Raw genomic sequence first — 14,001 nt, forward strand, 5'->3', positions numbered from 1 at the left:
GCCACCTTTCCAACAGGTCAGATTGTCAAATTTCTCTCCTGCTAGAGCTCCCCTGGTCAACTGTAAGTGCTGTTATTGTTAAGTGGAAACGTCTAGGAGCAACAACGGCTCAGCCCTGAAGTGTTAGGCCACACAAGCTCACAGAACGGGAGTGCTGAAGCGCATAGCGCGTAAAAATCACCTGTCCTCGGTTGCATCACTCACTATTGAATTCCAATCTGCCTCTTGAAGCAATGTTAGCACAAGAACTGTTCGTCGGGAGCTTCATGAAATTGGTGTCCATGGCCGAGCAGCCGCACACAAGCCTTAGATCACCATGTGCAATGCCAAGCGTCGGCTGGAGTGGTGTAAAGCTCACCGGCACTGGACTCTGAAGCAGTGGGAAAGCATTCTTTGGAGTAATGAATCGCGCTTCAACATCTTGCAGTAAGACAGATGAATCTGGGTTTGGAGGATGCCAGGAGAACTCTACCTGCCCGAATGCGTAGTGCCAACTGTAAAGTTTGGTGGAGGAGGAATAATGGTCTGGGGCTGTGTTGCATGGTTTGGGCTCCTTAGTTCCAGAGAAGGAACATCTTAACGCCATGTCATACAATGACATTCTAGATGATTCTGTGCTTCCAACTTTGTGGCAACAGTTTGGGGAAGGCCCTTTCCTGTTTCAGCATGACAATGCCCCTGTGCACAAAGCAAGGTCCATACAGAAATGGTTTGTCGAAATCGGGGTGGAAGAACTTGACTGCCCTACACAGAGCCCTGACCTCAACCCCATCGAACACCTTTGGGATCAATTGGAACGCTGACTGCGAGCCAGGACTAATTGCCCAACATCAGTGCCCGACCTCACTAATGCTCTTGTGGCTGAATGGAAGCAAGTCCCCGCAGCAATTTAAAAAATATATATATATATATATATATTTCACCTTTATTTAACCAGGTAGGACAGTTGAGAACAAGTTCTCATTTACAACTATGACCTGGCCAAGATAAAGCAAAGCAGTGCGACAAAAACAACAACACAGAGTTACACATGGGATAAAAAAAAAATAGTCAATAACACAATGTTCCAACATCTAGTGGAAAGCCTTCCCAGAAGACTGTAAGCTGTTATAGCAGCAAAGGGGGGACCACCTCCATATTTCTGCCCATGATTTTGGAATTAGATGTTAGACGAGCAGGTGTCCACATGCTTTTGATCATGTAGTGTATGTTGTGTCCTGGGACATGGACCATGGAGACTGTCATATTCTTGAGTCAGTAACATTTCAGTCACATAGTTCATTAGACTGCTATGTCCCTCATATGAAATAAATTAGGCTTTGATGAGATAGATGACAAATCTCACCAGAGCTCAAGCAGACACTAGTGCTTGTTTAGGATTTGTGCCAAGAGCTCTTAAACCTCTTAACATGTCCATTATCTGATTCTAAACAGAAGAGGTTTGTCTACCACCATTTTACACCAGAAGATGGCACCATGTCCTTTACTTCCTTATGCCAGTTTTGTTTTCATTTTACATTGTAAACCCTTTTATGCCGTTGGATGTGAGACAATAAACCATTCAGTCATCAACAGATGCATAGGTTCCAGCCTAGCATGAACTGAGAATATGACCTTTGTTGAAGAGAGAAGTGTTCTGTCATTGATTGGGCAAGGATAACAAACCTAGTCAATCTATATACAGTATAACAGACTCATGATAACAGCATCACAGTGTCAAATTCCTGGAAGGAAGTTTTATGACCGTCAATCAACTGGATCATAAAATCTAGACTTGGCTCTTCCCTGTCCGGCCTGACTCACCCCTAGTTAATGTTGTACATAAAATATATTGTCATGGAGACTTGGCAACAGAGGTGGTTATGTGACCAATGGAAGTTTAAATAGCTGACTAGACAAACATTTTAAAAAAATAGAGTCGATGTCACCGCCCCTGTGGAAATATAATTAGCATAATACAAAATCACCATGACAACCTGTCTGTTTAAACTAGCGATATCTGTCTCAATCCACCGCATCCTCCGATGTCGCACTTCCCTATCTGAGATGAAAGGTGACAGAGCTAGACTGGTGTTTGTCAGACCATGAGACTTCCCGAAAATCGTTATCACAAGAAATCGTCTGTAGCGTCTGAACAGTTAAGACCCCTCTATGGAAAGATGAGACTCCCCACAAGTGTCTTGGGACTTGTCTGTAGTCGGTACAGCCAATCTGCCAACTCCTGTCAGTAGCGCCCGAACAGTTTGGGTTACCCACTAATATGACCCCTCTGTGGAAAGGTGAGACTCTCATGAACACTTACATATTTTGCTCTAGGACGCACACATGCCTCAAAGATCAGCTTTCATTTTGCAGATAGATTGTGGCTTCTATCAATGTAATTGTCTCCATCATTTCCAGTCCCACATATATATTTTTTGTAAATATATATATATAATTTTAAATATATATATATATATTTTATATATTTTCCTTATTTATTATTTTGCTGTAACCCTACCACACCTCCCCTAATTGGAGTGAACAATGGACAACAATCCTTACACTGTGTCCGTAAAATGTATATGTATTTTACATTAGTTATCTTTTGCTTGTTTTTAGTCCCAGCCCTCAGCAGGAGATTGTTTAGTTTTTTATTTATTTTATTTTATTTCACCTTTATTTAACCAGGTAGGCTAGTTGAGAACAAGTTCTCATTTGCAACTGCGACCTGGCCAAGATAAAGCAAAGCAGTTCGACACATACAACACAGAGTTACACATGGAATAAACAAACATACAGGCGAAAAAGTATATTTACAGCATGTGCAAATGAGGTAGGATAAGGGAGGTAAAGGCAATAAATAGGCCATGGTGGCGAAGTAATTACAATATAGCAATTAAACACTGGAATGGTAGATGTGCAGAAGATGAATGTGCAAGTAGAGATACTGGGGTGCAAAGGAGCAAGATAAATAAATAAATACAGTTTGGGGATGAGGTAGTTGGATGGACTATTTACAGATGGGCTATGTACAGGTGCAGTGATCTGTGAGATGCTCTGACAGCTGGTGCTTAAAGCTAGTGAGGGAGATATGAGTCTCCAAAAAATAAGTGATTAAATACATGTAAAAAAATAACAAATGTTTTCTGATCTTTCTTATGTCTCTCAGATATAGGACAGACACTTCAGAACAAACTTCCTATAGATTATTTTGGGGGACTATCGGTTGGTTGTTCCACATAGTGAATCTGTTTTTCAATGTGTTTGTATGGGCTAATAGCTGTAAGGCCCAAAATATTTGTTCATCAAATATTTTTTTAAAATATTTTTGGGATACTTCAATGATTCTTAAAGTTCTAAATCAAATAGCTAAATGATCCTTGGTATAACCTTAAAACAATTCCAAATTGCTTAGTAGAACCCCCTCCCCCGAATTAGACAGGGCTTAGACTGTTATGGGTTAAATGCTAACTTATTTGCTCATAGACATTTCAGTGAGAATACCCCGTGGAAGTTGACATTTTAAATGGTTAGGGTTAGGTAAGGGTTATGGTGAAGGTTAGGCTTAGGGTTTAGGGTAGGAACGTCCCAAGGCAGGCCAAAACAGGCTGAAATTTCAGGTGGCCTTTTCAAACAGCTCTTACACTTAACGACATTATCAACATTTTCACAGTTTCACAATATTATTCCAACCACATAGTGTGGAAATATAAATAAAACACAGGAAATGCACTGGGCCTTTAAGGCAATACAACATTCATTTTCAGCTGTGAGACAGTGTGTTTGGAGTCATTCAGTCAATAAAACAATATTCACTGTCTGAAAGAACAGGGACAGGTGATTTGACTCCTTCTATGGTTCCCCTGACATTTAACTCATTTGTGCCCAGTCCCTGGAACTGGTCATGTTGCTATGTGCTAATGTCATACTCCGTTATAGCCATGTCTCTCTGTGAGGCTAATTGATACACTGCTGAAGGACTCACACCTTCACTCAATAGGCGTTCACACTCTCTACTCCCTTAGAGGTTAATACCAAGCAATGACAGGGAGAGTGAGGTGGATATTGTAACATTTACCGACAGGTCTAAAACACAGGAAGGATTGGAAGCCAAAAGTTAACCGTCACAGTTGTCGTAGGGTAAAGTGGACCAAGACACAGCGGGGAAATGTGCACTCATCTTCTTATTAAATGGAAAAGAAGGTGAACCAAAACGTACACCCCCCCCCCCCCCCCCCAAAAAAAAAAAACCCCCAACGACTAATAACAGGCCAGTAACACACAAAGCTATACACAGCACAATCTCCCACAAATACTAAAACAAACACATACCTATTTATAGAACCCTCAATCAGAGGCAACGAGAAAACACCTGCCTCCAATTGAGGGTTCAACCCCCAATAAACTAAACATAGAAATACAAAGAACTAGACTAAACATAGAAATACATTAACATAGAACAGTGCCCAAAGCCCCGGAATAATAAATCAAACACACCACTAAACACACAACCACCCCGAACCACATAAAACAAATACCCCCTGCCACGTCCTGACCAAACTACAATAACAAATAACCCCTATTACTGGTCAGGACGTGACATTAACGGATTGGGAGCCAATAATTAAAGGATTTGGAGCAAATAATTAGTACATGATTAAGGAAACTCCATTTGTGTGATGTTAACTTTTACTACTCAGCTGAGTGTGCGTAGGAGATCAGGATCAAATCACATCAAATACTTGTGTAAAATTAAACTAAAATGGATTAATCATGGAAGATTCCATTGGAGTGCCTGAGGCAAATCTTCTTCCTCAGCCATCCCCATAGTCCCATGAAGGCCAATGGCAAATCGGGGACTAGATGCAGCCTAACACTAGTGTGTTGGGTTGCTGCACTGTGGGAGAGGTTCATCACTGTCCCTGTCCATCACTGAAATGGGTTAGGTCATCACTTTGTGTCTTATTGTTGTGCATCCATCTCTCCCCCAGCTGTTGTTTGCTCGCTGTTTGACAGGTCTGACCAAGGGAGGGCTTACTTAATCCTTACTAGAGAGCACAACACCCACACAACACAAACACATCCTTTCAAGGACACAAATACACACACTCTCTCACTCACTGTAACACACACACACACACACACACACACACATACACACGTAGGGCCGGCTCCAGGAATAAGCGACATAAGCGGTCGCTTAGGTCCCCCGGCTGCTAGGAACTCAGTCGTGGTCTCAGCTTACTGTTGAGAATTAGAATAGCAGAATACACAAGGTGCAAGTTCAACATTTTGCTGTGCATCAGCAGGTTTTTTCTTGTTTTGTCAGTCACTGACAGTCACTTATTTGGCCATGTCAGCTAGCAATTTTTAGATTGGTAAGTTAGTCTAGCTAGTTATCTAAAGTTTAATCATGGCTGAATACCGACCGGCACGTGTCCAGGGGCCCGGGCCAAAAGGGTGCCCCCATTGATTTTGTTAGACACTCTCACTCATATCATTAACATGGCATAATGCATGGCAAAATGTGTAGAATTGCAGGAAATTAGCTTTAAAGCTACAAAAATGTCTCTCTGTGTCACAATCACTGTCCTCGAACTCCCTGTCATAAATAAGCCAAGGCGCAGCGTGCCGATAATTCCACATCCTTTATTTAGAAGTGAAACCGAACAAAACAATAAACAGGATAAACAGAAAGAAACGTGACGTTCTGGGGCTGCTCAAAGGCAGCTGCACAAAAACAAGATCCCACAACTCAAGGAGGGAAAAAGGGCTGCCTAAGTATGGTTCCCAATCAGAGACAACGATAGACAGCTGCCTCTGATTGGAAACTATACCTGGCCAAAACATAGAAATAAAATACATAGAATGCCCACCCCATATCACACCCTGACCTAACTAAACAGAGAAAAACGGCTCTCTCAGGTCAGGGCGTGACACTCTGCCCAAAGGCAAAATAAGTAGAACGCAAAAAACACCAGATTTAATTGGTGTTCTGTATTCTGATATTTACGAAGGAGCAAGTGAAGACTTTATTTCCAAAACATTATATCCACCAATGTTTCATCAGAAATTATTGCTTATCGGTTCCTTCATGTGTGTGTACAATATTACTGTTCTCAGATTTTTTTATTCATAGATTTTAGATGTGTATGAAAATGAGATTTTTTGCAAAACGCTATACTCAGAACAGCCTTAATTAATCAGGTCATGTACAAGGTTTCGAAAGCATTCCACAGGGATGCTGGCCCATGTTGAAGCCAATGCTTCCCACAGTTGCGTCAAGTTGGCTGGATGTCCTTTGGGTGGTGGCCATTGTTGATACACACAGGAAACTGTTGAGCATAAAAAACCCAGCAGCATTGCAGTTCATGACAAACCGGTACACCTGGCACCTACTACAATACCCCGTTCAAAGGCACTTAAGCCATTCACCCTCTGAATGGCACACATACACAATCCATGTCTCAATTGTCTCAAGGTCTTTAACCTGTCTCCTCCACTTCATCTACACTGATTGAAATGGATTTAACAAGTAAAATCAATAGGGGATCATAGCTTTCACCTGGATTCACCTGGTCAGTCTATGTCATGGAAAGAGCAGGTGTTCATAATGTTTTGTACACTTAGTGCATATTCATTGTTTAGCTGAAATGGAATGTTTGTATCCTAAATATTTGACTGTGATATGGGGTTTACTCACCTAGCAATCTTAGGATGAATGCACTTGCTGTAAATCGCTCTGGATAAGAGCATCTGCTAAATGACTCAAATTTTAAATGTAAATGTTTTACATACAGACCTCATATTACTGTATTGAATTGAGGTACTTAGCAGAACTATTTATCTGGAAGTGAAGCGGATATACATATAGCATTTAGCAAAAAAAAACGTGATTATTTGTCTCTCTGATATTAAACCATCAAAATTTCAAACAAATACATGTCTGTCATTGAACAACCCCATGCCATGATTAGATAATGAAAAAACACACCAATATCTTTCATAATTTCTTTAAACAATAAAAGCTAATTTACCAACATTTCTGAAAATGGATATGTACCGTTTTCAAATGAAACTCTTCATGTGTGCTATCATCGAACAGAGGAGCAATGAGTTCTGTGACGTGAACACTTGCGTCAATGCAACACTCAATAGTCATGCAGTGACAAGCATATGCAAATGTTTTAATCATCGTCGAGTGTGATTGCCCTGAAAATAACAGCAACAGCAAAAACAGGAATCTAGTGATGAAGAGGCCGTTTGAGAGAGATGGTGGCCCTCTTTAGAGGACTCTTCAGACCCTGAGGCAGTCTCAGCGCTGCACATACAAAAGAAGGTTCACCCTTGATGGGGAATATGATCATAGGCTATCAGTCGGCTGCACTCTCTCTCATTCCACCTCTCTCCTTTTTGGCATTTCTTTCACTGCATCTCCCCCTCTATCACTCTCATGTGAGGTTTTAGCTTTATGTGTGGAATCTCTCTGGAGTTTCCTGTGGGAACAGTGGAAGCCATTAATAGAGTTGAACAGGAAAGGTTCCTGTTGATGACTAGCTGTGATTAGAATCAGTTCGACTAATTAATTAAATGCAGGGGGCTGATCAATGCCGAGGGTCAAGTCATCTCAGACAGTACACCCCTTTCTGTTTGTGCATTAATGTGTTTGCTTGAGTGTATGCTATTTTGTTTGTATGTCAGTCTGTGTGTGTGGCTGTGGGATGATTGGGGTGATGATTGCTGTCTCAAATGCTTTTGTGTGACGTGTGCTGTTTTACTAGTGTGGTGGTGATTGGGAAAGCATCTGATTGTTGATTGTAAGTTTCCATGAGGGAACACAAGAACACAAAATATTACTCCACAATGAATGTCATTAAAATAAAAAAACGGAGGAAAGATAGACACACACACAAAACACACACACGGGTGTCCATCATGTCTCTGGGTTGGCTGTAGTTGGTCCCTCAGTCCAGATGAAAGTGCTGGCAAATCGATACAATGGCTTATTAACGGTATAAATCTACCCCACCTGTCTGTGAGGCTCGTCTCTAAAATGAACCTCAGAGTCCTTTCCAATATGGTTGATATAACATACAATCACCGCTCAGGGGACCTATAACAAAGACAAACATACAGTAAAGACCCGTTCTAAATGTAATGATCAGTATGTTGAGCTGAAGTGTAACTGCAAAAGCTCTTGTTTTTCTATTGGTTCCATCATTGAGCGCAGTGACTATAGGATTTCATAAGCATTCATAACCATGTTATATGCAACCATAACTACTAATTAACACAAACTGAACTGACCCAGAATAGAGACGTTTTATGTTCGAGGGTGGGGGTCTGGGTCTCCCCCTTGAGTCTTCTACGCTATATTCCATCCAAGGTCCACCGGGCAAGTACAGCTAATCCACAGTCTCTCTGGAATATTGTTTCAGATTAATCCAGGAGAAACTTGATCCATTGACCCACACATTCAGCTTTCATGCTTACACAGGGAAACCGGGCCCCAGCAGTCACAATAACTCTCTGTAGTCAATCTAATGAAAAATACTCATTTATTAGTAAATGTACACAACACTGATAAATTGATGTAGTGAGATTAGTGGAGACAAATTATATGATAATAAATCTCGACATTTCAACTCTGTGTCACTTCCACAGGATCACAGAGTGAAAAGGTTGTTTACACAGTTAGGCCTACATAATACATTTATTTGGTAGCCTACATCATGGTTTTGACTGACTGAACTTGAGCATCATCTGGTCATCCAAAGATAATTTCCTTTCATCAAGTGCACTGGGAAGAAATTGGAGACCAATTTTATAACCTCCATTTTGATTTTATATTCAGTCGCATCCTGTTTTTGATGAATTTCTTTTATTTAGTTTCCTATCTAAATGTATCTAAAAACCATTATCAAAATTGACTTACACAAGTTGTTATTGTCCGACAGGCAAGAGAGAGGACACCTGCGCTCTAAGACTCAGATGATGATCAAGGAGACCAGTGGGACGTTGATTGGTCACTTCTACGTGGGAGATGATGCTTCTCCCATCAAAGTTATAGCCTATATAATTCTCTCGGTTGAGAAAGTCATTAGTGTTCAGTTCTAGGACCTGATTTTGTGATATAACAAGACTTACTCCTGCAGCACCAAACCACACAGAGAAGCTATACTCTCACCAAAGCGCATGAGAATCTGATAGCTCGAGATGAGCGCAACGTATCTGCGACAACTTTGCCTCCTTCATTTGGTCTGGTGCCTTGGATGTTGGAAGGTGACAGGTGAGAGAATATTATTTATATAATTTAAGTTAACTTCAATATTTCAATTTAACTTATTTTAAACTAATCATATAATTGTAAGTCTTCTAAAAATGGTTTTCAACATTCAATTGATTTCTCTTTTGGTTCAGCTATTCATTGATATTGTTGATAATAGTTGACAATTACATGCATTTTGTTAATGTTGATGCTGATTATAGATTAATAACATTATAAATATATGCTTTTTAAACTGACAATGTTTTATCTATCTTTAGAAGCTAATCCCAGCAAAGAGTGTGAACATGGAATTGCTTTGACAAAGGTATGGGAAAAGGCAGGCAGCCCGATTACACAGGCAGCCCGATTCAGATTTTTTCCGCTAATTGGTCTATTAAACCAATCAGATCAGCTGAGAAAAAGATCTGATGTGAAAAGATCTGATGTGATTGGTCAAAAGACCAATTACTGAAAAAAAGATCAGAATTGGGCATTATGAAATTAGTTTTTAAAACAAATAGGTTATTGTGAAATTAGTTTTCAAACAAATAATTATTAATTTATTACCATTACATTCCCTTATTTGATACCAGAGTCAACATTTTGAAGGTGTAATAGACACAAAACTATCAATATGTGCCTTGAATGCGTATCACTCTGGCTGCGTTTAGACAGGCAGCCCAATTCTGATGTTTTTTTCACTAATTGGTCTTTTCATCAATCAACTCTGAAAAAGATCTGATGTGAAAAGATCTGTGATTAGTCAAAAGACCAATTAGTGGAAAAAATATCAGAAATGGGCTTCCCTGTCTATGAGCAGCCTTAAAGACGCTGCATTGGCAGTGAATCATTTACGGTAATACGACCTCTGCAGAAGTCAGGGCATTCATTATTTTTGCGCTTCACGAAGCAGCACAGAGCTGTTGAGTTGAGCTGTGAAGGAAGTTGTCAAGGAAGTGAGTTTGTGTTTATACACCACCTACCGTCAACCAATCATGTCAATACGGAGCTATACAGAGCTATACGGAGCACTCTGCATTGTTACAAAAATTGGGAGGCGCATGGCATTGTGGTACGGAGCTCAATTTGGCCTCTGCATGTTTATGGAGCCTCTGACCACATAACCGGATCAAGCATAAATTGGCTTTCAGTCTGTATCTTTGGCTGTCTTTACACAGGCAGCCCAATTCTGATCTTTTGCCACTAATTGGTCTTTTGACCAATGAGATCAGATCTTTTGCCAATAATTATTTTGCCAATATTTTGGCCAATAATCGGGCAAAATATCAGAATTGGGCTATCTGTGTAAACACAGCCTCTCACTGTTTAAACATCATGAGCTGCTTTATTTGCACACCTCTAGAAAAATCTATTCTGTGTCTGAGTAGGTGGTCTGCAGGTAATTCCATTCAAATTAAATGGTTTTCTTGTGGTGGCTGGGGCAGGGCAGAGAACACAGAAGTGAGTCACACTGTAACTTGAATCAGACTGGTGGGGGATGAGAGGGACATGAGGGGCATAAGAACATTTATGACTTTAGCCTACTCTCATCAGCTAGATACACAGGTTACAGAGACAGGATTATTACTCTGCAACCTGTAAAGTATAGTATAGTACATAATGGATGTCATGTCCAACAGATTTAAGGTTTTCTTGGGTTTAGTGATGTGTTATAGACTTATGTTTGATCGCCATTGGTTTGCCTGGTGCAGGGTCCTGGGATCCAGACTGATGTGGGAGATATGATGTGGAGAGATCAGAATGAGGTAAAGCTAAGTAACTGCATGACTCAATCTTATCACAAATCATTTATAATATCAGTTCTGTCAGGATGCTTACTCTCTCCCTTTCCCTCTCCCCTCACAGCAGCAAGTTCAGAATGTATTCAAAAGAGTAAGTTCCTCAACAATATCAAATGTTTATTCCTACCCTGTACATATATACCGTATCCTTCTTTGGAACAGAGTGTTTACTTGGTATATTCTCTTTTTGTCAGTTCCTGTTTCACTATTCAAAGGCAAACTCAGTAGGCTCTATACAGCATGCGGTAAGTAAAGGAAGACTCCTCAGTGAACAACTTGGCAACTTACAGTGCTTTCGGAAAGTATTCAGACCCCTTGACTTTTTCCACATTTTGTTATGTTACAGCCTTATTCTAACATGGATTCAGTAAAAAATTATCCTTATCAATCTACACATAATACCCCATAATGACAGTGAAAACAGGTTTTTAGACATTTTTGCAAATGTATTAAAAATAAAAACAGATACCTTATTTGCATAAGTATTCAGACCCTTTGCTTTTAAACTTGAAATTTAGCTCAGGTGCATCCTGATTCCATTGATCATCCTTGAGATGTTTCTACAATTTGATTGGAGCCCAGCTGTGGTAAATTCAATTGATTGATTTGGAAAGGCACACACCTGTCTATATAAGGTCCCACAGTTGACAGTGAATGTCAGAGCAAAAACTAAGCCATGAGGTCGAAGGAATTGTCCGTAGAGCTCCGAAACAAGATTGTGTCGAGGCAGAGATCTGGAGAAGGGTATCAAAGCATTTCTCCAGCTTTGAAAGTCCCCTCTGAATGCTCGGCTATGAAAAAACAACTGACATTTACTCCTGAGGTGCTGACCTTTTTCCCCCTCTACAACCACTGTGATTATTGTTTGACCCTGCTGGTCATCTATGAACGTTTAAACATCTTGAAGAACAATCTGGCCTTAAATGGCCATGTACTCTTATAATCTCCACCAGGCACAGCCAGAAGTAAACTGGCCACCCCTCAGAGCCTGGTTCCTCTCTTGGTTTCTTCCTAGGTTCCTGCCTTTCTAGGGAGATTTTCCTAGCCACTGTGCTTCTACATCTGCATTGCTTGCTGTTTGGGGTTTTAGGCTGGGTTTCTGTATAGCACTTTGTGACATTTGCTGATGTAAAAAGGGCTTTATAAATACATTTGATTGATTGATTGAAGAACACAGTAGTAGCCTCCATCATTCTTAAATGGAAGAACTTTGGAACCACTAAGACTTTTCCTAGAGCTGGCCGCATAGGCAAACTTGGTCAGGGAGGTGACCAAGAAGCCGATGGTCACTCTGACGGAGCTCCAGAGTTCCTCTGTGGAGATGGGAGAACCTTCTAGAAGAACAACTATCTCTGTAGTACTCCACCAATCAGGCCTTCATGGTAGTTGCCAGACGGAAGCCAATCCTCAGTAAAAAGCACATGACAGCCCACTTGGAGTTTGCCAAAAGGCACCTAAAGGACTCTCAGACCATGAGAAACAAGATTCTCTGGTCTGATGAAACCAAGATTGAATTCTTTGGCCTGAATGCCAAGCATCTCGTCTGGAGGAAACCTGGCACCATCCCTACGGTGAAGCATGGTGGTGGCAGTGTCAGGCTGTGGGGATGTTTTTCAGTGGCAGAGACTGGGAGACTAGTCAGGATCGAGGGAAAGAGGAACAGAGCAAAGTACAGAGAGATCCTTGATGAAAACCTGCTCCAGAGCGCTCAGGACCTCAGACTGGGGCGAAGGTTCACCTTCCAACAGGACAACGACCCTAAGCACAAAGCCAAAACAACATAGGAGTGGCTTTGGGACAAGTCTCTGAATGTCCTTAAAGCCCAGCCAGAGCCCAGACTTCAACCCGATCGAACAGCTCTGGAGAGACCTGAAAATGGCCATGCAGCGACGCTCCCCATCCAACCTGACAGAGCTTGTTTTTGCTTTGTCATTATGGGGTATTGTGTGTAGATTGATAAGGGGAAAAAAACTATCATATTTTAGAATAAGGCTAACGTAACAAAATGTGGAAAAAGTCAAGGGGTCTGAATATTTTCCGAATGCACTGTCTCTTTAGATTATATTGCAACATTATGCAATTGATTGATATGTGATTGGTCTAACAGGCCTTTTCCTTCTCTAGTCCCATTCAGTACACCCATTGATGCGCCTGTCACCAAAACTGTCTCAGAGGAGAAAGAAGCAGCTCCTGCTTTTGGTAAGAATCCTGTCCCTTTTCAACTTGAATGGTTAGCAGAATCATATTATTGAAGCTCAAGTTTAGGAAACTGAAAAAGTTCCTGAGACAGACATCTAGTTGTTAATTTACACTTGGTAGAGTTATCAACTACCATGAATTCAATGTGAACAAAACATTTCACCATGTCATTGGATTTAGGTTAAAACTTCCTTACGTTGATTACTTTTTGCAAATCCAATTAGTTTTCCACTTTGATTCAACCAGTTTTTGCACAGTGGGTGTGGCCAGTCAGTAAGGCTCAATCAAGGCATACATAGCAAATGTATTTAACCTCAGACCATTTAGTATTCCCAGACTGGTGTTAGGACCATTATTTTAAGGTAGACAATTAAAAGAATGTACCAAAACTATAACTGAGGCTTTCGCTCTTCCCTGTTACACAGAAGCTCCGGGATCTCCCTGAAGGTGTGATGTAAAAATCTGACTGTGGAATAACTGGAAGGCAGACCCCAGCAAGCTGCATCCCCCTGAACATTGAACACAAAATGGTGGACAGACAGAAGCAGCATTCTCAACTCTCGCTGGCAATGGACTTGATATTTTTGAGAAATAAATGAAGATAAATGTGACTGCATTGCAGAATGTAAAGTGTCTTCCTGATTACCATTGGTAAACATATGTTGCGATTTAAAATGAGGTGGCAATTACACATACAGGCATTAAGTACATCGCTATCAGAACAGTGAACATACACAAGAGTCAAATATA

The 14,001-nt window shown here is 40.7% G+C and overlaps 1 protein-coding gene across 1 annotated transcript; it reads left to right on the plus strand.

Moving 5' to 3' along the window:
- The first annotated feature begins 2,021 nt into the window (after nt 1-2,021).
- LOC115161022 (neuromedin-U-like) lies at nt 2,022-13,867 on the plus strand. Its single transcript, XM_029711689.1, has 8 exons — nt 2,022-2,279; nt 8,940-9,271; nt 9,529-9,575; nt 10,963-11,016; nt 11,117-11,143; nt 11,247-11,297; nt 13,177-13,251; nt 13,677-13,867. The coding sequence occupies exons 2-8, from the start codon at nt 9,199-9,201 to the stop codon at nt 13,707-13,709; spliced, it is 360 nt and encodes a 119-aa protein (XP_029567549.1). The 5' UTR covers nt 2,022-2,279; nt 8,940-9,198; the 3' UTR covers nt 13,710-13,867.
- The last annotated feature ends 134 nt before the right edge of the window (nt 13,868-14,001 follow it).

This window comes from Salmo trutta, chromosome 24 (assembly GCF_901001165.1).
Source record: "Salmo trutta chromosome 24, fSalTru1.1, whole genome shotgun sequence".
Classification (NCBI taxonomy): domain Eukaryota; kingdom Metazoa; phylum Chordata; class Actinopteri; order Salmoniformes; family Salmonidae; genus Salmo; species Salmo trutta.

Bases quoted from the DNA above. Each gene is read 5' to 3' on its own strand.
- LOC115161022 (XM_029711689.1), top strand. From the start codon at position 9,199: ATGAGCGCAACGTATCTGCGACAACTTTGCCTCCTTCATTTGGTCTGG. The intron at 11,298-13,176 runs GTAAGTAAAGGA...TTCCTTCTCTAG, and splicing joins TAGGCTCTATACAGCATGCG to TCCCATTCAGTACACCCATT. The intron at 13,252-13,676 runs GTAAGAATCCTG...CCTGTTACACAG, and splicing joins AGAAGCAGCTCCTGCTTTTG to AAGCTCCGGGATCTCCCTGA.